The sequence below is a fragment of the Monodon monoceros genome, unplaced genomic scaffold (genome assembly GCF_005190385.1).
Source record: "Monodon monoceros isolate NGI ecotype Baffin Bay Population unplaced genomic scaffold, NGI_Narwhal_1 Super_Scaffold_18, whole genome shotgun sequence".
Lineage (NCBI taxonomy): Eukaryota > Metazoa > Chordata > Mammalia > Artiodactyla > Monodontidae > Monodon > Monodon monoceros.
Window position 1 is genome coordinate 1,544,505 of NW_021703774.1, and position 24,698 is coordinate 1,569,202.

The 24,698-nt window shown below is 60.5% G+C and overlaps 1 protein-coding gene across 5 annotated transcripts in view; it reads left to right on the forward strand.

Annotated features, from left to right (window-relative positions):
- Positions 1-12,311: 12,311 nt before the first annotated feature.
- KIF21B (kinesin family member 21B) overlaps positions 12,312-24,698 on the forward strand; it is a 44,699-nt gene continuing 32,312 nt past the window's right edge. For 4 of the 5 annotated variants that reach the window (XR_003794336.1, XM_029227736.1, XM_029227737.1 and 1 more), the window contains exon 1: positions 12,312-12,651. Coding sequence is in view for 4 of the 5 variants with exons in the window: in XM_029227736.1 (XP_029083569.1) it covers positions 12,611-12,651 (41 nt within the window). In the remaining variant the exon portion in view is untranslated. Of the gene's footprint in view, positions 12,652-16,022; positions 17,231-24,698 lie in introns of those variants that run through there. The other variant, XM_029227740.1, reaches the window with a different exon arrangement.

Genomic DNA, 24,698 nt, shown 5'->3' on the forward strand with positions numbered 1-24,698 from the left:
GAGGACCACGCCTCTCACCTGGGCCAGCTCCCCTCCCCTGCGCTCGCCTGGTGCCAGGCGCCCGCCTTCGGCCCCACCCCTGCTCTGAGACCCTGGGAGTCCGAGCTTACCCAGTTTCTAGCCCTCGTGAGGTGCTGTCACCTCTCCCTCCTTCCTGCAAGGCCGGTGGCCTGGGCTCTCCCGAGTTACCTCCCCTTTCCCATCTCCCTCCTGCAGCCTCCCTGTCACCTGTCCCCAGGCCAGCCACCTCTCCGGGGAGGGGCGTCCTCAGTGTTCTGTGTCCTGCAGCCTTGCTTCCCGCTGGCTCAGTCCCCCAGAGGCTCCCATCACTCTTCTAACGCAGTCCTGACAATCCGCGCTGCGCGGCCGGCCCATCTCCTCCAAGCGCTGGTCCTGTGCCGCTCCTTGTCAGCTCTGCGCATGTCCCACTCGTGCCCAAAGCACATCGTTTCCAAAGCCGACCTCCTCACCCGTCCCCGCAGCCTGCTGACCTCAGGGCCCTACCCCCTGTTCAACCCGGGAGTCTGAGTGTTGTCTGGACTCCTACCTTCCCCCACTGTGCCCTGTGGACTCCCCCTCCAAGTATTTCTCAAACCTGTCCCCTCCCCATGGTGACTTTCCTGACACTCAGTCCTCGTTTCATGCCTCGTCTATTGTGCCTCGGAACAGCCTCCCAGCACCACTTCCCTTCCTCCCAGCCTGACCCTGACCCTTCTAAACAGAGAAACCTGCTGTCTTATCCCCCAACGTAAAACCCTTAAAGGCCCCCAAAGCCTCAGAATATGGTGCAGAACCCTTGCCTGGGCTGCAGGCAGCTCCGACCCAGCCCTGGCCCTCATGCCAGGGTGCTTGCCCTCCCAGCCCCCTGCAGCCCAGCCGGGGGCAGCTGCCGGCCCCTCTGAGCGCCACCTGCTGTTGTGGGGAGAAACTTCCCGAACCCTCAGCCCCACGGACCCCTTGGCCATCATCTTCCACATCTCAGCTTCTCTAATAATTCCTGCAGAAAGCATCCCCCGGATGCTCCCAAACGCTCTAGGTGGCCCAGCGACGGGACACGTGTTTCCCCATCGCGGCCGGGGTCACCCCTGCTCTGTGACGTTTATTTTACACCGGACTGAGGCCAAGTTCCACGAAAGCAGGAGTATGTCCACCAGGCTGGCCCTTAACCCCAGAGCTGAGCACTTTTCAACACAGACGAGCGGCTCAATCACTGTCAGATAAATGCAGGGAAGTGCTGAGAAGTGTGGCCCTGCCCTGGCTGACAGCCCACCCGCCCAGGGCCACCTGCTCAGGGCTGCAGCCTCGTGCCCTCACTGCCCAGTGCCCGGGGAGGCGGGGCAGGAATCGTCCTCCAGAGGTGCAGGCTGACTCCTCAGTTTCAGCCCCACCCAGCCAGCCGCTCAAACTGTCCCCTCCAATGCCTCCTCTTGGCGGGGAGCTGAAATAATCCACCTCGCAGCGTGGCTGAAAAACTAAATAACCTGGGGCACACGTGAAAGGGCTTCGTATGCTGCAAAGGTCTATAGAAGGATGTTTCCATTTACAAGTGGGACCGGAGCATCTTATATCAATACCTAACGTGTACAGAATACCAACAATACAGCAGGCCCTGCTCCAAGCCTCCTGCGTAGATTAACTATTTAATCCTCTTGATACCGAGGAAGTATCATCCTCCTTTTCCAAGTATGACACGGAGAGGACAGGTAATGTGCCCAAGGCCCCGCAGCGGGTAGGAGGGCCAAGGCGCGATTCAGCCCCACAGCCCTGATGGCTGCGCCATCCGGCACGTCTGTGCCGGGCCTCCCAGCCCACGTGACAGGTGTACGCGTGCACACGGGCTCTGAGGAACCTTCCAGCTCTCACCCTTTCCGAGAGTTCAGGCAGATTCCTCTGCAACGTGCAGGATGTTCTAATTCGTCAGAATGTACAAAACCTTGCCTCTCCCCAGCTCCCCTTCAAATGATCGCTGGGTTTCTCCATAGAGGGCCCCCAGGCCACTCAGGTAAAGTATAAAAGGAACACGGGTGTGGAAGGCTGGGGGCCGGGGGCCTTGCGGGGAGCAGGCAGGCCCCTCCTGTCAGCCCGGCCGTCCGACAGAGCCGGTGTCCAGAGGGGCTGCCTGCCGCACGCCTAGCTTCTCTTGGCCGGTTCCCTGCAGACTTGGGATCCCGCTGCTGGGGGGCGAGGCAGGGGGAATCTGCCAGGGGGGCGGGGCGCAGCTTGGGGGCGGGGTGGGCGCTGAGCCTCATGCCAGGTGCTGAGACCCAGGGGAGCCATCCCTGCCTTCTGGGAGGTGCGGAGCTCAGACGGAGCATCTCTGGACCGAGGAGGCTGGGCTCGGTTCCAGGCCCTCCTCAGAGCCGGGGGTGGGGGGTGGGGGTGGGGGGGGTGTGTTCCCGACCCAGCTGTGGTCCCAGTGCGTTTCCAGGCCCGGCTCTGGATGGGGCCGAGAGGTCCCTGAAGCAGGGGCATGGCTGCCCTCTGCAGGGTGAAGGAGCACAGCCTTGGAGCTGGACCCACCCGTGCGGCCCCGAGTCCCTCCGCCTGCCTCCATGCTCCGACGCGAGGCGCTCACAGACCCTTTCAAGCTTCTGCCCCTCGTCCTGTACAGTGGGGATAAACTACATGCAGGCTGCTGGAAGGTGTGAAAGTGGCCTTGGAAGGGCCCGGCCCTCGGTGAGCAGCTGCTGTTTCGATTCTGTCAGACGCTGGCTGCAGAAAAAGCCAGAGGTTACGACGGCAGGAGGCTGAGTGTCTCACAGGATGCTGGGCAGCTCGGCTCTCAGCCCAGCATCAGCGTCGGGCCTGGTCCTCCCACAGGCCCTGCAATTCTTAGTCGTAGCCCTCGGGTGTGGAGGCCGGCTCCACAGGTCACTAGAAAAGGCACTGACGACCCAGAGCTAACCTTGACCCATTTTCTGGCATCTGATCCCAGTAACACGTCACTCCTGCCTTGGGACTGACAGCTTATGATGGCAAGTGACACTCCCCACTGCACCAGGGTTCCTGCTGGCGGTTTACCAACGAGGTTACTGAGGGGCAGCGTCTCCCAGCTGGAAGGGGCAGGGCTGGATTTGTCCCCGAGCTTTCTAATCCCATTGCTTCTTTTTCCTGTGCCATACTGCCGTCTCCTAAATGGAACTTAAATCCAGTTTAGTAAGCCAGGGAACAGAAACGTTTTAAAAGAAGCCTGCCATAAATACATAGGGTAAAATATTAATTCTGGTGTCGAACACGAATTCAAAAACGCTAGGATGTCAGAGCAGCACGTTGAGGGTCACATGCGGGGATTTGGAGGATTCAGAGGAGGGAGAGCTGAGGGCTGTTTGTTTAAATAAAACGATCAGCAGAGGAGATTCCACTGTGTTAAGAAGGGAAACCAAGACCCAGAGGAGGAAAGGGCCGTGGAGCCCAGCGTCCGAGTCCGTGCGAGGAGCCTGGTTCCAGAAGGAGGCCAGTGAGACCTGCAGACCCAGCCCAGCCCACTTCTAGTCGTGGGCCCTTTAAAATATCTCCACCAGCTGACGTCATCAAGGCCGGTTCCGGTTCATGCGGTGCCTGACGGACGCAATGTCACATTTAGCCTTTGCAACACCGTCCAGGAAGTGGGGATTGCTGTGGAGCCCATTCCGGGAAAAGCCAAGTCAATTACCCACCGAGGAGCAGTGAGGCCAGGTGTCCAACAGGGGCCTGGACGCTGCTCTTGAGCTGCCGGCACCCCGTATTATCAGGAGGATCGCAGGACAATCCCTGACCCAGTCCCACCTCATCCTCTACTGATCTGGCCCAAGCCCCTTCCCACACCCCTCCAAGCGCCTGTCCAAGCCCACGCAGCCAACGCGCTCAGCACCCCTCTGCACCCGGTAGCCCTCTGTCCTCCGTCTCAGTCGGGCCCCTCTGATGGCCCCAGGAAACTCTGCCAACTAGAGAAGGCCACTCGCCACCCGGTTCCACAAGAATGAAGTCACTGACACTGCGTCGCGGACCTTCGACACCCGCTGAAACGAGGTCAGAGCGATGAGGAATGAGGCTCTCTGTGCTTTGTGAGAAACTGGCAGAACAGGCCTTCAGAGAGTTCTATAGTTTCACACTTGATGAGCCCAATTTCGTGCATCTTCTCACACCTAGAAAAGCACTAAAGTCATCATTGGAAACATCCACTCCTGGTGACAAGCAGCCCCTTACCGAGAGGTGTGCCTGAGTGCAGCCCCCCTTCTCCAAATCACAGACATGCTGACTCCCCCCTTCAGAGCTACGGAGAGCCTGTCTCCCGGGCTGTAGTCCTCAGTAAGTCCCCGAACAAAACTGAACTCACAGCTCTCACATCGTGTGCTTTTTTATTCAGTTGATAATTCTTAGCACTCACTTTTACTGTAGCACTTGTTACATTGTATCATAACTAGGAGGCTACAGCTTGTTTTTTCCAGGTATACGGTGTTTCCCAAAGGTAGTAGATTTCTTTATCAACTTTGTATCCGCAGCGAGGAGAAAAGGAAGGAAGGAAGAAAGGAAGAGAGGGAGGTGGGAAGGGCAACCGCCAGAGACACACTAAGTAAACTGCTAAACAGGCATTACATTGAATCGTTTGAAATTGCCAACATTCTACCCCTTTTGTCTACAAATAGGCAATCTGACAATATTTAACCTACTACAATGAGGGTGGGTTTCCCCACTGCCCAGCACCACAAGCCCACCCCCGCCCCTCTGGGGACCAGAGCCCCGCCTTCCATTTGGTGGCTGTGTATATGTGTCCTGATGTCCTGATCACACACATCGGTTGGGAGAGAGTCTCACAAGGTGGGCGCCAGGTCAGGGCTGTTCTCGGGCAGCGTGGGGGGGGGGGCTCCCGGCACCTGTCACCACTTGAGGGGCCCCCTCTGAGAGGGGGCCATGAGGAGTGTCTGCACCGGGGCCCAGCGGCTTCTGCACCAGGCACTGTGAGTTTAACTGTCTCTCCGGGAGCCCACCCCCTCCTCTGCCAGACCTAGGGGCACTCATCAGTCTGGCCTGGGGGTGGGAGGCAGACCTGGGCGCCCCTCCCCTCCGCATTCGTGCTAGTTCAGGTCCTGACTTAGACCCCCGAAGGCCCCCCAGGGCGGGCCTTCTCCTGGGATCCTCCAACCCAGTTTGGAAGTCAAAGAGGAAAGAAGTTCTTTCATGCTCTCCACACCCTTCCTCCTCCCTAATCCCCTCAAGACAAAGAGTCCCCACTGTCAACTGGTACTGGAGTCAGGGATGGGGGGTGCCCCCTCCCCCGCGGGGACTCAGGAGATAATTTCACCTCAGGCCGATGCAGGCTGTCACGGTCAAAGGGCCTTTGAAATTCCCCTAAAATTGTCCCGTGAGATTCAGCACACACAGCACCTGGGGTGCTGGTACTCAAGCCTGTCCACAGAATCCTCAGTCTGGCTGTATGTTTGGCGAGCCGGCACTTTAGAGGTTAATCCTGCGTGCTCGCCCTCCACCGCCTCCCTCTCCTCCTATCTTTAACGTGTTAAATGCTCCTTTGCTGGCCACTGGCTCTGCAGCTTTTGGGTGAAGCAAATAGCTATTAAAACGCAACGAAAGGGGCTTCCCTGGTGGCGCAGTGGTTGAGAGTCCGCCTGCCGATGCAGGGGACGCGGGTTCGTGCCCCGGTCCGGGAAGATCCCACATGCCGCGGAGCGGCTGGGCCCGTGAGCCATGGCCGTTGAGCCCGCGCGTCCGGAGCCTGTGCTCCGCAGCGGGAGAGGCCACAACAGTGAGAGGCCCGCGTACCGCACAAAAAAAAAAAAAAAAAAAAACCGCAAGGAAAGGATGCTCCCTCCGGGACAGAAATCAAGAGCTCCCGGGCAGGGTGGGGTTATCTGTAATTTCACGAGAGGAAGCGGGAGGGGGATGGCTCCTCTGGGGCCCTGGCTAGGGCCGTCTCCCCCACCTCACCAGGTGGGGCGGGGGGCTCCACCCCCACACCTCCTCTCTCGGGGTCCCCAGTCCTGTGGCGCCACCTCATCTCTGGCTCCCCCAGCGCGGCTCCTGGCTGGTGTCCACCGTCCTTCTGTACATCCACCTTCCCTATCTGTGCTCCTAATTCCCCACCACTGTCCTCCTGCTGGCGGAGGGGGACCCTCCGTGAGCCCACAGGCCACATGGGGCCAGGCAGAGGGCTCAGCTAACCTTCAGGTGGCCAGGACTCCAGGTGACTGTCCTAGTGACCCGGGGAAGTCACCAGCCGCCCTGCACCTCTGTGTAAGGAATGAAGTTAGAGCAAATGACCTCTTTTAAAATCAGTTTGTTGAGTGATAATTAACTTATAATAAACTGAACATAAAGTACACAGCTGGATTGTTTCTGAAAAATGTCTACTCCCGTGGAGCTGCCAGCGCCACCAGGATAATGGCTATGTCCACCCCCCCCCATGATTTCTGGGTGCCTGTTGATGACCCCTCCTCTGCCCCTCCCGACTCTGTTCGAGATCCTCCCCCAATCAGGCACCCGCTGGGCCGCTCGATGGCTCGGGTCGCATTTTCTAGATTTTCACCTCCGTGGACATACAAGGCACGGGCTCTTCTGGTGCTGGCGTCTGCCACTCAGCACAGTTATTCTGCGGTTCATCCACGCCCTATCATGTACCGATGGTCCTGTCCCTTTCATTGCTGAGTAGCGTCCATTGTGCGATACTCCACATTTACCCTTTCATCCCAGTTTGGCGCCGCAAAAAGCTGCTAGGACATCCACATCCGAGTCTTTGCAGCAGGTGGCAGCTCTGCAGCTGCCGAGGCCCCACCATCCTTTTCCTCCACAGGGATCCGACTCAGGAGGAAGCAGGACACCAGCTTGCTTGGGTTTGAACCCCGCTCTGCCACTTGTGGTGCGACCTTGGGCACCTCTCGGTGTCCTTCGTTTTACAGGGATGAGAGCTGCTCCCAGCTCCTCGGGGAGCCGTGAGCCGTACAGGACAGCCCAGATCTGAAGCGCTCTTCATGGCACCAGGCACCACATTCAGAAATGACAGCTGTTGGTACGTTGCCTCTGAGAAGTTGGATCTGTCTGGGGTCTCTGGGCAGTTACCCAACCCTTTGCGGCAGCCCTATTTCAGTGAGGGCTGAGGGAAAGAGTGACTTGAGCAGAGCCAGGCTTTGAGCTGGGGGTTAGCACAGGTGTGTCCTGACACCCACCTCCATGACCGTTCCTCGGCAGGCAATGGGCAGTGGCACTGGAAGGCCCTGGGATTTTTCTAATTGCTTTTCTTAGTGGTTCCTGAGGACTGCTGAGGGATGCTCAGCACAGCTGGCCAGAGGTGGATGGGAAATCACGCTCCTTTGGTGAGTCCCCAGGAGCCAGCAATCTGCAAACATCAAGGGGGGTGGAGACAGGTGGAGCAGAGAGGCTGCTACCTGCTTCTACCTGCCCACAAGGCTCCGTGCAGCACGGAGACCAGAAGCCCAAAGGGGCGTCTGTGAGTCCGAGGTGGGCAGCTAGAGTCCTGGGCGGCTCTGGGCCCTCAGGCATCTTTCCAGACCAGAATTCTGGCTCTGCGCCTTACTAAGGACATCAGTTCGGGTAGGGTGGGCTTTGCCAAGGTAACACACAAGCTCGTAATTTCAGTGGCTCAACACAATGAAAGTTCATGCCTCGCGTACGCTCTGAACAGCATCAACTTGTGTGCTGTACCAGGGGCGCAGAAAGCTTCCACCTACAAGTGATACATGTGAGCTCTGGTCACATTTCATTGGTCAAAGGACGTCACAGGGCCACGGCTAACACCAGAGTGAGGGCATGCGGCCTGCCCTGTGCCACAGGCAGAGGGCCGGAAATATTTGGTGGAGGCACTAATGACCATGACACTAGCCAAGTGACCTGTGAGCCCATTTCCTCTTCTGCAAAATGAGAACAATGACAGTATTTGCCTCACAGACTGTTGTGAGGATTATAAAAAACACATGTAACACCCTCGGCACAGGGTAGCCCTGGGGCGAGTAAAATGAAATTCAGATGCTCCTCCAGGTGGCCCCCAGGGAGGCTGAGCCCAGGGGCATCCATGCTCTGCAGGGGTCTCCCACCTCTGCAGACACGTACCCGGCTCCCGGGGCCCCTCCACCCAGCAGCCTGCAGAGGCTGGAAACTCTCCTCCTCCCAGATCAACAAGGACCCCCTCGGGTGGGCAGACCTCACCGCCACACCCCCTGCTCCCAGACTCACCCACACTCATCTCTGACTTCCTGTCAGTCTTTATGACAAATTCGCCCTCTGTCCAGTCAGAGGACAGGGGCGCATAAAAGAAGGGATGGAGATTCTACGGGAAACGAAGGAACTTCATTTCTATGCTGTGCAGGGCCTTGTGCTGGGTGGTCCACCCAGGTGACCCCTTTTTTGACCTCATAATAGACCACGATGAGGGACGTGTGAGTGTCCTTGTTTTGAGGTTAGGGAACTTGCCCAGGTCACCCAGCTTCAAGTGGCAGAGCTGGACCTGAACCCACATCTCTGTGACTCCGGCTTCCAGGCTGTCTTCTGCTATTTTGCGCAGACTTTACTTCTACACAAGTCATGAGCTCACACACAGCCCAGGCTCGGGCGTTCGGCCTTCGGGTCCTATCACGCTGTGGTGGAAACTGCCCCCTCTGGGGCTTTTGGTGCCAGCTCAGAGGCTTACTGTGTGACTCTGGACAAGTTTCTTCACCTCTCTGGGCCTCAGTTTCCTCACCTGAAGATGAGGGACTAGCTGTTGAACTAGATGACCTCAGGGACTCTAGGATTCTGGGACATTGAGGCTGCCCACACCTGCTCCCGCCTTGGGCTCTCACACTGTATTAGAAAGCACTGCAGAGAGCAACGGACGAAGACCCCGGTATTTGAGGTTACGTGGTATATTAAACCCCCATCAACATCTGAAACAAAAGTAGTGTGTTGTTGTTGTTTTTTAAAGAGACTGTCGGGTATTTGTAATCCACAGCAGTTCTCTCTTTCTTGCTATTTATAACAAATTCTGGTTTCCTCTATGGCTAAGTCTGTCTCCTTCCATAACAGGGGAAGTCAGGCTGTGCCCTCGCTGAGCAGAGGTCCCCACGTCTGCACCCCAGTAGGCCCTCTCTGGGGTTCGGAGCTCCCGCTGGCGAGCAGGACTCTGGGCTCTGTCCCCGGCTGGGCCACCTGCCAGCAGGGTGGGCTAAGGCCTGATCTCCTAGGAACCCAGCTGGGCAAGGCTGGGGGCTGCAGCTGGAGGCCGGGAGCTCTGTATCCTGCACGCCCAGAACTCCAGGTCAATGCTCAGATACTTCCTCCAAATGCCAGTGCCTGGTGCTAATGCTAAAGAAGAACCACAGAACGGGACTGAAGTAAAGGCCACCATCGGGGAGCTTTCTAGGGCTTAAGGGTATCTCTTAGGTGTTTTGATTTGTTACTGTAGGGTTGAGAACCAGGCCGACCCGAGAGATCTGGGCCAGATGGCTGCCCCCAGGTGCTGCCGGAGTATTGTCACCGCAGTAGCCTGGGAGCCTCCTGCCGCGGAGCTCCCCTCACAACTCCCCAGGGTCCCATCTGCCCAGATGCCCACCGCTCCCGTCAGGAGAGATGATGGAGGTACAAGACGCTTGGGGGAGGGCCTCGGCTCGGGACAAGAGCTGAGGCTCAAACTGCAGTCCAGTAGGGGGAAGGATGGGGCCAAACACAGGGTGGCATGTGTGTGTGTGCGTGTGCGTGCGTGTGCGTGTGTGTGTGTGCGCGTGTGTGCGTGTGCGTGTGTGTGTGCGTGTGCGTGTGTGCGTGTGTGTAGGGGGGGGGGAGATACGCATGCAGGCAGCTGATGCAGAGAAGCCTCAGGATTTGGGAAGGAGGGAAGGAAAGAGGGGTAGCGGGAGGAGGGGGTGGGGTGAGAACACACCTGAGGAGGAAGCAGGGCTGTGCTGAGGCTGGACACCCACTAAGAGGGCGGGCGCCCTCCTGGGCTTCCCCTGGCCCTGTAACTAAATCTGCCCAGTCTGTGGTTTAGGCCTATTCACTACCCCTCGGATCCCCATCTGACCTTCTCGCCTCGGGACAGCAGCTCCAGGAGTCTGGACATCTAGCTGCCCTGCTGCTCCCTGGTGGCCCAGGAGGGAGCCTCCCTGAGGCCCTGACCTCGAGGAGGCCTGACTTTCCATCCCATGTGCCTCCCTGCTCCTCCTGGCTCGACACCCTGTGACCTGGAGGGATGGGGGGTGGGGGGTGGGGAGACAGTGGCTCTGGCGCCATTTCCCAGCAGTGAAACTGTGAGTCAGAAGGTCACCTACTCTCGGAAGTCAGAGAGGACCTCTGGAGGCAGGAAACCAGAGTCGGGCCCCGGAGAAGCCCAGAGTCTGGTGGGCAGGAGAGCAGCTTTGCAAAATGCAACGTTGTCAAAAAAAAAAAAAAAAAAAAAAATGCAACGTGTCATCCGAGAGCACAAGCCTGGAACACAAGCTGGGGAGCTGTGCTCCCTGGGCAGCTGCTCGGAGGTGATCTGGGAGCCTGGAACCCGACACATGAGGTCAAATCCTGGGTCTGTTGCTTATACGCTGGGTGAGGCGCAGTGTCCCTGTCGGCAAAACTGAAAAAGAATAAAGCCTAGCTCACAAGGTGATGAGCGTGCAATGAGAACGCACATGTAAAGTACCTCGTTTGTGTAGCTGGTCCCTAAATGTCAGTCTCCTCCCCACCTTCTCTTGGTTGGAAGAGAATGTGCAGGATCTCACTCAGCACTCTGCTGGCCTCCTGCTCTGGCCGGAGAACCTGCTGGCCCCAGAAAGACCTTCCTCTAGGTTCCAATGCTAGTGGAAGGTGCAGGATCTCCCCGGGCTCCCCCACTCCCCTGCCCCTCCTCCACCCTGGGGCACTGCTGGCGGGCGCTGCTCTCTTCCATCAGGACTGGGTAGGGAGTCGGGGGGCGCTGATTTGCTCTTGAAATGTGCCCTAGAAATTATCTTTATTTTTTGGTTTGACCATAGTAGGTCAAACCAAACTGGGATCTGGGCTATGGACGGAGCAGTTATCTGTGGGTTGGGTGGGGGAGGGAAAGAAAGGGGGATGGCACCAAGGCTGCACCCTCAGCCCCTAACCCATACCCTCTCCAAAATCTCTGGCATGGTTTCGTCATCTGTGGGTGATGCCAGAGGCTTGGAGTCAGACTCCCCTTCCTCCCCCGCCGCCCCCCCGCCCCCCTAGAGCGCTCCTTCCACATCTGGAGCTGCAGCTGGGTCCTCCTCTTGGGCTCTTTCCAGGGAGGGAGCTGGTTGAAGTGGGCGGGGGGGTGGGGAGGGCAGCTGGTGAGGGGCCCCGTGAATGGCCCCAATGTTGGGAGCTGGGGGCAGGGAGATGGGGCCGGGCTCAGATGGAGGGCAGAGGGCCTGGAAAGGCCACTGTGACTTCCCACGGCACTGGCCACCGCCATCACTGCCCCGTGTTTCAACTTCCCAGGGCTCCCCTTGTCCTTTATACCCAAGCGAAGGCAGCTGCCCACCACACCCCCTTCCCACTCACCTCCGCACAACCTCTACCCAGGTGCCCGGAGCTGAGTGCCCGCTTTGTTCCCTGTCTCCCTGGGGCAGCTCAGGCCTCCCACATTGACCCTCTGCCCCCACAGCCACAACAAGCAGAGTGTGAGCCAGGCGGGGAGAGGGGTCATCTGTGGGTCACAAAGGTCACTGGAGCCTCCGTGGTCTCACAGAAGGGAGGGGCCGTCTGGCCGGGGATCAACCCAAAGATGAACTTTAGGGTTCACCTAAAGTTGTAGGGAAGGGTGCAGGGTGGAGGTGGAGGGAATTTTAGTTAGACACTAGCAAGAATCCCCCTCAATAAAGGTTGGCAAATTCACTGGAATAAATGCAGAAGGGAGGCTTTCCGGGCGCTTTCAGAATACAAACCGCCAGGCGCTGTGGGACCCTTTGCAGAGAAGCGCTGGGCCCAGAGACCCGGGTTCTTACCCTGGCTTAGCCACTAACTCCTGTGTAACCTCGGTAGTTCCCCTCGCTGCGCACCGGCTTCCTCATTAATGGGCTGGGGTCCCACCGAGGCTGAGGGTCTGCGGCTCCGGGGTCCGAGGCTCCGGCGCGGTCAGCTCCTCGGCCCGCGTCCCTCCGCGCCCCCCAGACCACCCGGCCAGGCCCCCAGCAAACGCGTGGACATGAGGCGAGGGGTTCCTTTAAAGGCTTCCGCCCCGCCCCTGCTGCCGGCTCGGGCTTTCGATTGGTGCATCAGCCTAGGGGCGGAGCTAGGGGAGGAGCCGGGACTGGTTCGGGGGCGGAGCCTCCGCCGGGCCGGCCCCCGCCCCCTTTGTTCGTGCGGCGGCGGGAGGCGCTGCGGGGCTGGAGGTGCGCGCGCGGGAGCCGCGTCGTGGGGAGCGGGTTGCGCCCGGGCTGTCAGCTGGCTCCGCGCCGCCGCCCGATGGCTCGAGGGGGCGCGCGGGCCTGGCCCCGGGGGTCCTCCGCCGGCCGCGTGTGAGCCCTCCGCCGGCCGCCCGCGAGCATGTCACCTCCAGCCGCCGCAGCCTCCGTCCGCAGCGCCCGCGCCCTCGCCTCTAGCAGCCGCAGCCGCAGCCGCAGCCGCAGTCGCCGCCCGGGGTATTGGCCCCCAAGCCCCCGCCCCTGATCGACTCGGGACCCGGTGCCGAAGCACCATGGCGGGCCAGGGGGACTGCTGCGTCAAGGTGGCCGTCAGGTAGGACGGGCGGCGGGGCGCGTGCGCGGAGGACTCGGCTTTGTCTCGCGTGGGCGCGGGGCGGGGGTCCGGGGGTCCCGGGGAGCCGGTCGGCCCGCAGTCGGCGTCCGCGGAGGTCGGGCTGACCAGGCTGGAGGGCGCCGCGTGCTGGCCCGGCCCCCGCAGGGATCGGCGGCCCCGCGGGCGGCTGGAGGTGGCTTTGTTTGGGTGGTAATTTCGGGCCCCTCTTGGGAGCCCTTAATGATCAGAAAATCGAATAAACAAGGAAATCCGGTATTTCACACCCAGCCCTGGCCCAGGCCGGAGCGTCTGTGTGTTTCCTCTTCGCCTCCCCACGGGCTGCTGTCTCATGCGGGCACAGTGGATGGGGGGAAATTTCCCTGCATCCACCCTAGCCGGCTGGTCCTGCGCTCATGGTCCAGCTGGGGAGGCAGCACGTCGCCCCCGGGCCGGTTCCGCAGACAAAGATCGAGTGCTGCACGAATGGAAGGGCTGGGATGGGGCCTTGGCCCTCCTTGGGGAGTCCGCCGCTTTGGAGAGAACCCTGCCGGCCCTGTCCCAAGAGGGGCTGGGGCTGGGAAGGGAGGATGGGGTGTCTCCGAGGTTCTGCCTCTGAGAGGGCAGGATGCTGTGACGCTGATGCCCATCTTCAGGCCTTCAGACAGAACTGAGCGGGGCAGGGCCACATGGACTTACCTGGGACTTGAAGGGACATAGAGGCAGAAGTGAGGTGGGCAGAGGACAGGGCACCTGGAGGTGCGGGGCTTTGTGTTGGGTTGGGACACTTCACGCCATGTCACCCCTCCGTTTTTGATTTGGGCTTTTCTCTTTGAGGGGGTCTGATGGTGGGAGAGTGCCAGTATGGGACTGATCACCAATGAAGGGATGGTGGAGGACATCATTCAGCCCTGTGTGATGGGGGTGGGAGTCTGAGACCGGGTCTAGGGTGGGTCTGAGGAGGTCTCTGGTTTCCCTGGGTTGTAGATGACCCAGATTCCAGGATTCCAGGGCAGTCACTCGGAGATGACTATGGAAAACACCCCAGGGCAGGTGCCATCACCCCCCCACACACACACACCAGCCACCTGGCCAGCCCTCCGCAGCCCGGAGAGGGTCCGGGGACTGCTGACCACAGCTCTGGGGTTGAGGGAGGGAGACCGAGGTGCCCTCCCCCCACGTCCCCCGCTGCACTCAGAGCATCATTGGGCACAGACTTGTTGGCTCCGGACAGCCTGAGACAAAGAGGAGCCCCAAAGGTGCCCGGTGGGCTGGCTGGGTGGGGCCAGGCTGCTGCGGGGCTGACTGTGCGACAGACTGTGCGACAGGATCCCCTGGGGGGGCGAGGGCGAGGGCACGGTGTGGGTGGGAGTGTGGGAGTGGGAAATGTAAATAAGACAGCTGCAGCAGAGTGGGAGAGTCTGGGCGCATCATAAAAGGAAACTGAACCGGGCCTGGGAAGGAGGGCACTGGGGGTGCCCCTCCCAGGGGGCTTTCCTTTAGACTCCATCTTACCCGAGAGAGCCGAACAAAGCCCCCCCCCCTCCCAGCAGGGCCCCCAGGCTAGACTGGGGCAGCGTAAGACGTGGGAAAGCCCATGGCCTTGGCACCTTGTGCAGAGTGAGGAAGAGCTGGTGTTCCTTTCCCACCACCGCCAGAAGTTCCCGGGACCCTTCCCGCCCAGAGGGCACTGTGCCTGCCCACTGCTCGGGCTTCTGCCAGTGACAGGCGTCATCTCTGCTTCCATGGAGATTGCCTTGGGGGGAGCCGGACGCCCCCACTCCTTGCCTCTGTTGCTGATCTGTTTGGAGGGGTGGGGAGATTTGAGCATCAGAAGAGCCAGGCTTGCAGGCCCTCCTGGAAGGTGAAGGCCCCACCCACTCCTCCCCTCCCACCCCAGCCCAAGCGCCCAGCCAGGCACACGCCAGACCTCCGTGCGCAGCTGGCCGTGGAGGGCAGACAATGCCTGGACAGAGCCCAGTTTCTAATCACAAAGCTGAGGACAGGACCTGGCTTGGGCTGGGGCTGGGACAGGGAGCAGATGGTGCCACTGGGGGGCTGTAGGGGAGAATTCTCCGGGCTTTGGGGTCCCCTTCAACCCCCCATCCCCACCCTCGGCAATCGCTTGTCCCACTTAAAGGACTGGGTGGTGGGTTGGAGTAGCGTAGAGCATTGCTGGGAAGACCCAAGGATTTGGAATTGCCAAGAGCCTAGCCCAGCACGCTCTGAGCTGTCTTTTTGGAAACCCTTTCTTATATCTAACTGAGAATAACTAATGGCAAGCCCTGGGTCCAACTCTTGAGACAGGGAGGCCGGGAAAGAGACAGACTTGGTCTGGGCAGTGGCGGGGTGGGGGGCGGGTGTTGTGTGTATGTGTAAGGGTGGAGGTCCGGGAGCTGCTAGACTAGGTAAGAAGTGCTAGGCCCAGGGCTCTTGGCCCTGTAATCTCTCCAGATGAGGATCAAAGCTGGCTTGTCTGCGGAGCCACGGGGAAGGCCAAGGGGGTGCAGAGCCAGAGGAGGCGACTTTCAGGACCTGGGGCTGTGGGATAAGGGGAGAAGGTGTACGTGTGAGCAGACCCCAAAGCCCCACCCCAGGCCACCCTGGAGTCTGGCCCATCTGCCCCTGAGCTCTGCACCAAGACTCCCAGGCCAGCCCCTCCAGCCTGCCCCGTGATACGTTTATCCATAAATGCCCTCGTATGATAAGGACTCTCTCAGCTCCGAGGCTGGCCTAGGGGCCTGCTTCTACCTGGGGCCGGGGTTTGGGGGGGACCCTGGGGAGAGCTGACCTGCCCCAGGCTGCAGAAATATAGGCCTGACTAGTGGGGGGAGAAGGGGAAGGGGTGGCTGTTAAGAAATGCCAGTTGGCAAAGTTGAGATTGGGGAAGGAAGCCAAGTCACGTGGTGCATTTATTTAAGACCCTTTCAAGCCCCCAGCTCTGAGTCCCCAGCCCTCGGGGAGCCCTCAGGGTGGCCTAACCCCCTTCCCCCTTATCTTTGCCTGGATTCCTTAAGCTTCCTTCCTTAGTCTGCTACGGTGGGGATGGGGGCTCTGCCGGTTCCACATCCATCCCTGGACACTGCAGGGTCAGGCAGGGGCTGGAAAGGGCATGGAGCGCACCAGCCAGGGGCCCAGGGACAGTCAGATGGCACCCCTGCTCTCTCCCTCGGGTTCTGTAGCTGCAGTTATTCCCCTGGATCCAGGCTCCTCTGAAGTCTTAGTGTCCGTCTAAATTTTGAATCAAGAGAATCAGTGGTTTGGGACAAAGACACTGAAGACAGAAAAAACTGAGTGAGGGTGGGGATGCCGTGCTTCAGAACCCCCCTTCCCCGCCCCCTGCCCCCACTCTGGCGGAGTCCAAGGCCAGTCAGGGCCAACCAGTGCCGCCTGTCCAGTTCGCAGATCTGGGAAACTGAGGCCCAGGCAGGGCCTCCTGTGGCCAGTGGAGACCTGAGAGTCCTGGTGGCGGGCTTCTGCTGCAGAAATAGGGCTTATGTCATCACCAGGAAGTGCAGTGTAGTAACCGCAGGCCCCGGAAGTGTGCCCCCCACCCCGCCCCAGCCAGCCTGCCTGATTGGCTCTCAGCCTTTGAAGACCTCATAGAGGGGGGTGGGGGCAGGGGCTGAGGAAGTGGCAGAGGTGACTTGTTCCTGGCACCCTTATTCCTACAGCTCTGCGGGCAGAGGGCAGGGCTGGGGCCCACGAAGTCGGTTACTGGCTGGGTCATGGGGCCCCATTTCTGTTTCTCCTTCTGGGCCTCAGTTTTACCCACTGTAGAATGGGATCAGCGCTTTGTTCTGGTTTGGCCATTTGTGAAGAGGAGCGGTTTGGATGCAGTAGAAGGTGGCCGGTCCTTAAAGGGTGACTCTTGAGAAGCTAAGTGTGAATGAAATGTTTTAAAAATAAGCCCTTGGGCTTCCCTGGTGGCGCAGTGGTTGAGAGTCCGCCTGCCGATGCAGGGGACGTGGGTTCGTGCCCCGGTCCGGGAAGATCCCACATGCCGCGGAGCGGCTGGGCCCGTGAGCCATGGCCGCTGAGCCTGCGCGTCCGGAGCCTGTGCTCCGCAACGGGAGAGGCCACAACAGTGAGAGGCCCGCGTACCGGAAAAAAAAAAAAAAAAAAAAAGCCCTTAAAGCGTATCTAAGCGGTGTCTCTCTGGGTTAAGCCACAGTGACTGTTAGGTAAAAAGAGGAATTCACCTCCAGCCCTTGGATTGATTGATTGATGATTGATTGCAGGAAGCTCGCTGTGTTGGAAGGACTGAGCAGGGAGGGCGGGGCTGGGCGCTGTCATTTCCTGCACGCTCACTGAGCGCCAGGTGTCACGCCTGCGTTGTCCCACGGAAGCCCGCGAGGTGGCGGATGTCATGCGCATGGTGGAGATGGGCACAGGCTCACAGCCGTAAATGGAGACGTCTGGATTTGGACCCGGGGCACCCTTGCTTCCAAGCACGTGCTCCTCACCCTGCTCCACGTGGCCTCGTCATCCGGCTGCTGATTCGCTCTTTCTGGGCACCTCTGTGCCTCCGTTTCCTCCAGCCCTTTCCGCACGTCATGGCCGTGACCGCGAACGCGGGAAGGTACTCGGGGAGGCACACAGGGCTGCGCAGATGTGGCGGGTGAGGCCGGCTGGGCCTTCTTTGTGGGCTGCCTGTCCCCACGTGCTCCTAGTTTGGGGGAGTTCCTCCCCCCCACCACTGGGTGGGAGCCGCCCTTCTCCCCTTTCCTGAGATTCACGCAGCTGCCCCTGGAATTTGTTTTCCTGCCTGAGTGCCACCTCGCCGCCCTCTAGGGAAGTTTCAGGACAGCCAAGTCTACACCCACCCCCACCCCAAGTGTCCGTGGGCTCCTGTCTCTCTCCTTTAACCTCTAGCCCAGCAGCTCCTTAGGAGGAGGCGGGGCCCTGAGAGGCTGCTGGGCTTCCTGCTGGGGCGGGGATGCTCGGCCTTGACCCCAGGGGCTAATTCTCTGTCCCAGGGGGATGGGGCGGTGGAGCTCACTGTTGGCTGCAGCGTCCTGTCCTCTGGAGCACTCCCACTCTGCCCTCGGCTGCTCTGTGGGCGGAAGGGATGGAGGGCCACGGTTCCCCATCCCCAGACCCCCGGATGCCTGAGCCCCTACCCCTCTGCCATCGTCGGTGGAAGCCCGCCATCAGAGTGGTGGCAGAGGCCAGCAGTCCTTCCTCTAGGCCGGACTGGTCCTTCCTGAGGCTGGAGTTAAGGTGCCCCGAGGAGAGCCTGGCAGGGCGGCTGGGGACCAGGGCCAGCGGGGTGGGGAGAGGCCCAGGCCAGGCGCCTGTTGCTGTGCATTCCTCAGCAGGGGAGTGTCCCCAGGGCCCAGTCCCCACTGAGCTGTCCCCCCCCCCCAGGTGCAGATGCCGGCACAGCTCTGGGCTCTGCCGCGTCTCCTGGGAGGTCATGGGAAACCCCTGCCAGATGCCCCAGGATGCCGGAGCACAGCTGAGCGGGCTTCCCTGAGCTGGGAACGCCCTCTGGCCAGGCCCTGAGCTGCCGCTCATAGGCTCACAGGCCTGCAGGCTCGCGTGGCCAACAGCAGGCAGGGGCCTGTGAAGCTCCGGATCGGGTCTGGCCGCCCTCGGCCCCTCCTCGCTCCAGCTCCTGCCCTCCCAGCCCCTCCGCCCGCCTGCTTCCTCCCCCGGGCCGGCTTCAGCCGGCCGTTCTAGGGGTGCCTGGGCCCAGCTGAGATCCCGATGCCCTGGGGGGGTGTGGATAAGACTCCCCGCGCCCTCCCCCATTGGACGGCCTGTCTGGGCATTCCTCAGAAGTCAGTGGCCAGAACCCTGGGATGAACAGAGAGAGAGAGAGAGAGAGGTTAAGGGCATCCTCAGGAGGGAGTAGGGTCGGTGTGCGGAACCCCAGGTTTCCTGTAGGTTCCCTCTGAGTGTCTGCACCACTCCCTGTGCTCCCGGGAAGATGTGTGAGGGCAGAAGTAGGCAGAGGGGGCTGACAGACCCCTTTCACCAGGCTGAGCCCTGCAAACCCATGCCCTTTGACCCCACCGTACAAAGCCTTCTTGTTTGGGGGTTCAGAGCCAGTCTTTTCCCTGCGGCAGCCTCAGGAAGGCTGGGCTGGGGAGGGTCTGGGAGGCCAGGAGAAGGGCCGGTGGGGGGACACCAGGGCCCTCTGGCTGTCACGGGGCTCCCCACACTGCACCCCTGCAGCTGAAAGGACCAGCACCCCAGGCTGGACCTGCCACCCTGCTTCAGAGAGGACTGGCCCCCACGGGAAGACGCTTTCTCTGCGCTAAGTCGGCTAAAGCCCCCCGGGTGTCTGGGAGGCAGACTCCCCAGAGAGAGCAGGGATTTTGCTTCCAGCCACCTTCCCCGGAGCTGGCAGGCTGCCACGGTGGGAGGAGGAGGGAGAGGAGAGGACGCCTGGTAAAGTGGGTGCGGGTGTCCTCTTTCTGCCGCGGAGGGAGGTGGGCGCCATGCTCACGCAGGGAAGCAGCCTTCTGCGTCCTTGGCCCCCTGCCTCCCCTGCCCAGGCCTTGGCTTTCTTCACTACGGAATGGGAAAATGCTTCCCCAGCAGACAGCTCTCAGCCCTGCTGGCAGCTGGCAGCAGGATCATCTTTCTCCAGCCCACCTCTCTCTGCGCCAGGGCTGCTTAGAGGGTGAGGCCAGACTGGGCACAGTCAGGCTTGGTTTGAATTTCACCTCCACCATTAGGAGTGTGTGACTTCAGGCTTGTTCAGATTCTCCTTTCTGAGCCTCAGTAAAGAGGGGTCTTTACACATGACATGTGTTCATGCATGTAAAGGAGCTCCACGCATAGGTTCTCAAAAGATATTAGGCACTGTCCGTATCAGATGAGGCTCGGGTGGTATCAGTGACCATGATTCCAGAGGAGGAAGGTTGCACATTCTTCCAGGCTCCCCTTCCCAGGGCTCCACAGCCTTTGCAGGCGGGAAGTTCCTTCTGCCATCTTATCTGAATCCCTCCCGCTGTAGCTGATTTCCCCTTTGGTCTGGCTCTGTCACTGATGGGGACGAGGTGATCCCTGGCAGGTCATGGCATGGCTGAGTGATCTGGTGTGCCAGGCAGACAGGAGGTCCTGGGGCTCCTCTCGGTGTCCCCTGCCACACACACACACACACACACACACACACGACGGAGGCCACGACAGCCCAGCTCCAGATGAAGCCATGCACGCCGACTGTGGGCTGGCCTGAGGAGGGGAGGCCGTGAAATCTGGGCCACCTTGGGAGCAGCACACCCCGAGACGGGGTGCTGGGTGTCCTTACTTCTCTGGGCCTCCCTGGGCTGACCCACTTGCCCAGGGGCTCCTATTCAGGGTTCCAGAAAGGTGTTAGGGGGTCCTGAAGGAGAAAAGAGCAGCTAGGCTTATATCCCTGGGGCTTTTTCCAAAGGGACTAACTAGTCACATGGGTGACCGTGGCCATCTGAGGGGAGATTCTATTCCGGGTCTGTGGTTTTCAGAGACTTCAAGGTGAGGCCTGAGAGGGTGTCTCCCAGCCTGGAAGCCCCCAGAGTGACATTACGCACGGGTGGGCAGCTGCATGCGGGCTGGTTCTCCCTCCTTCTGCACTGAATCTTCAGGCCCACAGCCAGGAAAGGTGGTCTTCCTAGAAGACGTTGTTACTAATTAGCTGTGTGACCTTGAGCTGCGTTAATTTCTCTCTGAGCCCTCATTTGTAAATTGGGGCGGGCGGGGAGGGATACCCCCCTTAGAACGTGTGCAAAGTGTGGCAGGTACAGCGACCAGCAAAAAGGCATCTTACTCCCTAAGTGCGGGGTTATTACCTACTGGGGAATTGAGTCAGCAGAGATGTAATGGGGTTCCAGGTCCCAGCAAAAAAGGGTGTCAGGAATCAGACCATACACCACAGCTGGAAGAATCTTCTAGGATTCTGGAACAGTTCTTGGTTAGTTATTTTAATATCACGGCCTGTTACCTCTTAGAGAAAAGTAAGACTTCTTCGAGGGGAAAGAGCCTGGGGGCCGCATCCCTAGGAATTCTGGGCAAAGATTTGGGGGCAGGTCAATGAGGGATCAGAGGAGGGACGGGAGGCAGCTGATCGGGCAGGACGGATTTCACCTGAGAAGCTGAGCTACACCCACCGCCCCTCCCCCAGCCCAAGGTTACTGGGCGGAGCCCTGGCCGATGATTGGCCGGCTTTGTGTGATGTCGCCGAGGAATGGGTGGGGTGTGGGGCTCCGGCCGGCTACCCTTTGAGGGAGGGACTTTTCCTCCTGGGCGGTATCAGCATCTCCCGGGCCTGCCTGTCTCCCCTGTCCGCCCCTTCCGCCCTGTGCCGGCTCCCCGAAGAGCCCAGGGACCGCTGAGCTCAGCGGCTGCCGCAGGCCTGGGCTCGGGCTGGCGGCCTCTGTCCCCTGCCTGGAGCATCAGCCTGTGAGGGGGCGGCCACGAGCGCCCGCAGTCCCTCTGCGCCAGCGTGTGTGGACAGATACTAAATTCACCAGCCACAGCACCGAGGACCCTGGGCCAGATCCCGCCTCCGAAGAGCTAGCGCCGCCCCTTTCTCCGCGCCCCCGTCCCCGCCCCCGCCCCCGTCCCCTCCCACCGCCCTCTCTGCGGGTTGCCGAGTGGCGAATAGACCGGGCTCTGTTCTGGGAGATTCCGGGCCTTTCTTAGTGGGGCCGTCCGCCCGCCCTCCCCCTGCAGGACCTGGAGAAGGGATGGGGGAGGTTTGGGGGGGATGGGGCTTGGCGTGAGGTGCCCATGGGTGACATTCAAGGGGGTCTCTGGACAGAAATGATACTGGACGTTGGGTCCACAAAACTGACAAAAACAGGCAGCACGGTTTGCCAACTTGAGTTTCCAAACATTGCATTAAATCATGACTTATATTGATTACTGAGTTTTTTTCATGTTCCCTTAAATTTTGCACTTGAGGCGAATACCTCACTCACCTCACCCCGGCCCTGCATCTGGTCCACAGCACCCAGCGTCCATGGTTTACTGGCAAGACCCTGGAACCTGGTTCCCACCCCTGACCTCCCGCCCGCGCCCCAAGGGAGGAACAGGGCTGGGAGTGGTGCCATCCTGCCATCCTGCCACCCTGCATAGCCGGAAGCAGCCTCCTTCCCCTCATCTGGGGCGGTGATGCTGGCGGAGGGCCACTAGCTCTCAGGGCAGCCCACAGTAGTGACCTCACCCCAGGCGGGGCCGGGACAGGAGCTGCCGGAGGGGAGGGCGATGGAGTTCTTAGAAAGTTAAAGCTGGGAAGAGGTCGTCCAGATGACACAGGAGGAAGCGGGGGCTCCCGGACCACAGGAGGATGGGGCAGGGGCTTGTCCAGGGACCGTCTTTATCTCCTGCCTGCAGGGCCTGGGTTCAGATTCTCCACTGGGCAGGGTGTGCTGGGCAGGCGCCCCAGGATGCCTGCCCCCTCTGGACTGTGCCTTGAAGGCTGGGCGCCGGAGCCCAGCCTGGCCCATGTGTGAGGCTGTGGTAGGACTCCCCCCGGCTGCCTCCTGCCCCTAATGGTGATGCGTGGAGGGAGTTTATATATCCACCTAGACATTGAGTTTCCCGGGCAGGAGGCAGCTGGACAAGTGGAGAAGCCGCAGGCTTCAGACTCCCAGCTTCCCTGTATTTACTGTGTGTGACTCAACTGCTTCAAGCCTCGACGTTCCTCTCTGGACAATGGGCGTTGAAATCCCTAGCTCATCACCTCCCTTAAGTGAGGTGGTCCGTGGCCGGTGCCTGGCCCAGCACCTGCACGTGGAAGGCATCCATGCAATCTTCATTCTCTGTGCCGCCGTCTCCAGTTACTCATTCAAGGCCCATTCCTGGGACTAACACACTCCCCTCCTCATCCAGGTCAGTGGCTTTGGTAACTAGTGAGTCATCCTGGGCCTGTGTCCTCTGTCCCCCAGCTGGTACCCCATTCTCTGCATAGCAGTACTCACCCGTCATACCTGCCAAGCACACTGGTGCGGAGAATGGGGCCGGCTCTCTGACTCCAGAGCACCCCACACCAGGATGTGCCAGGCTCTGGAGGGTCCCAGGGTGAATGCTGGCTGGCCCCGCGACACCTGGGGTCCCTCCTCTACGCCCTGTCCCCTAGGCTGCTCTTCTGGCCGCCCTCTTGGTCTGGGGTCTGGTGGGTGGGGCAGAAGCTGGCCCCTTGTCAATGGGCTCTGCCCGGCAGGGCTGCTGCTCCCTCCCCCGCTCCCACTGGCTCCCGGGACCCTGATTTCCTCCAATCACCAGCATTGCCATCTGCCTGTGGTAATTAAATGGTGCTTGAACTGGATCCAGAAATCCCATTGCAAGCAGCCCACGTGGCAGGGAGGGCGTCTGTGGGAGCTGGAGGGGCCTCAGAGGCTGCCCCTGCCAGGCCCCTGGTCCCACTGGGAGCCCTGGACACCCTGGGCCCCCCGGGTCCGAGCTCCTGATTTCCCACCTGAGGCCTGGTCCCCTCTGAGGTCACTGCCTGGCACGCTGGGCCCTGCCCCTCAGCCACATGAAGCACGGGAGCATCGAAGCAGCAGAGCACGCACCGCCCGGGCTCAGACCCTGCTGCCCCTGCTGCCTGCGACTGGCTGGGCGCCATCTATTTCCTCGTCCACGGTGGGGACCACCACCACCGGCGGTCCAGGTGGGAGCGCTGCAGCCTGGGCGTATTACTGGCAGGTCAGGTTTCTGGTCTGCAGGTGCAGAAAGGATGGGTGGAATCCACAGCTCCCTTCCCAGCCAGAAACCAGTCTGGGGGAGACTGAGAAGCTAGATTCTCACTTCAGCCTGGCCCGGAACAGCTGGATGAGGGGAGGGGGTGGTAGACTCCTTGGACGTCCGGACCTGGCAGCCTCCATGGTGTGAGGACCTGTCCACACCTCAGGGGAAAGGCTGCTGAAGGAAGGCCACCAACCATGGGTGTGAATTGGACCTGGGGTTCTAACCACCTGCTCCCCCGGCCTCTTTAACCCCCTCGCAGCAAAGTGCAGGTAGCAGGCCCAGGTGAGCACCTCACCTGGCCTGCAGCTCTGAGGGGCCTCGGGGGCTGGACAGCCGGGGACAGGGACAGGATGGCGGCTTGGAGGGCCCGCCTCTGCAGCAAGGCGCCCCGAGGTCCTGGACGCCTGCCGGCCTGGCCCTCGCACTCTTTTCTTCTCTTGGTAAATGTTGGCTTAGGGAGAGGGATGCTGACAAGTAGCTCATTGTGAGAGGCCGGCAGAGGGGCTGGCTTTGTGAGCCCATGAGCGAGGAGCCTACCCCCCCCCCGCCTTACTTTAGGCATCAGGAGGCGCTCCCCGCCAATCCCGACACACGCATGCTCACTGACTCACACTTGGTTGCCATGGGGACCTCCTCCGGCAGTGGCTGCTTGGAAGAGGGGAAGGGGCGGCGCATGGAGACGGCCCTGTCCAAGGCTGCGCCCCCCACCCCAGCCCTGATGCCGCTTGCCTTCCTCTTTAGCGGGGAGCCCCCAGGGTCTGGGATGCGGCCCCTTCTGTGGCTGGTGCCCCTGCTGGAGATCCCTGCCTTTCTCCAACTTTTGCCTGGACCTGCTCTGCAGGGCTGTGCCTGGTCTGGCTCCCTTGGCTCCCTGAGAGGAAAGAGCTTGTGCCTGCGACTGTTCCTCCGGCATCTGGTAGAGGGGGGCGGGTCCTGAGCTGCGGGATCCCTGCAGCCCCCGCAGGCCTGGGCAGAGACGCAGGTCTCCTGCGGAACATAGCCCCGGGGGGAGCAGCCAGGCCTCGCCCTTCCTTCCCCTGCCTGGACTTGGGCTTTGCCTCCCTAGAAGGGGGCCAGCTGCCTACTCTCCCCCGCTCCGTGGGACAGACTCACGCGCTCCAGTCGGGAGCGTGTGCTTTAATGTCAGTCAGACCTGTCACGGTCCGTTACACAACCCTGGGCAAGTCATTTAAACTCTCCCAGCCTCTGTTTTCTCCTCTGTAAAGTCAGGCAAATCATACATCCGTCGCCGGTTTATGGTAGCGAATACATGACTTCATTTAGGTAAAATGCCTTTAACGTAGATTGGATACACGGCGTAGATTGGATACACGGCGTAGATAGATTGGATACACGGCGTAGAT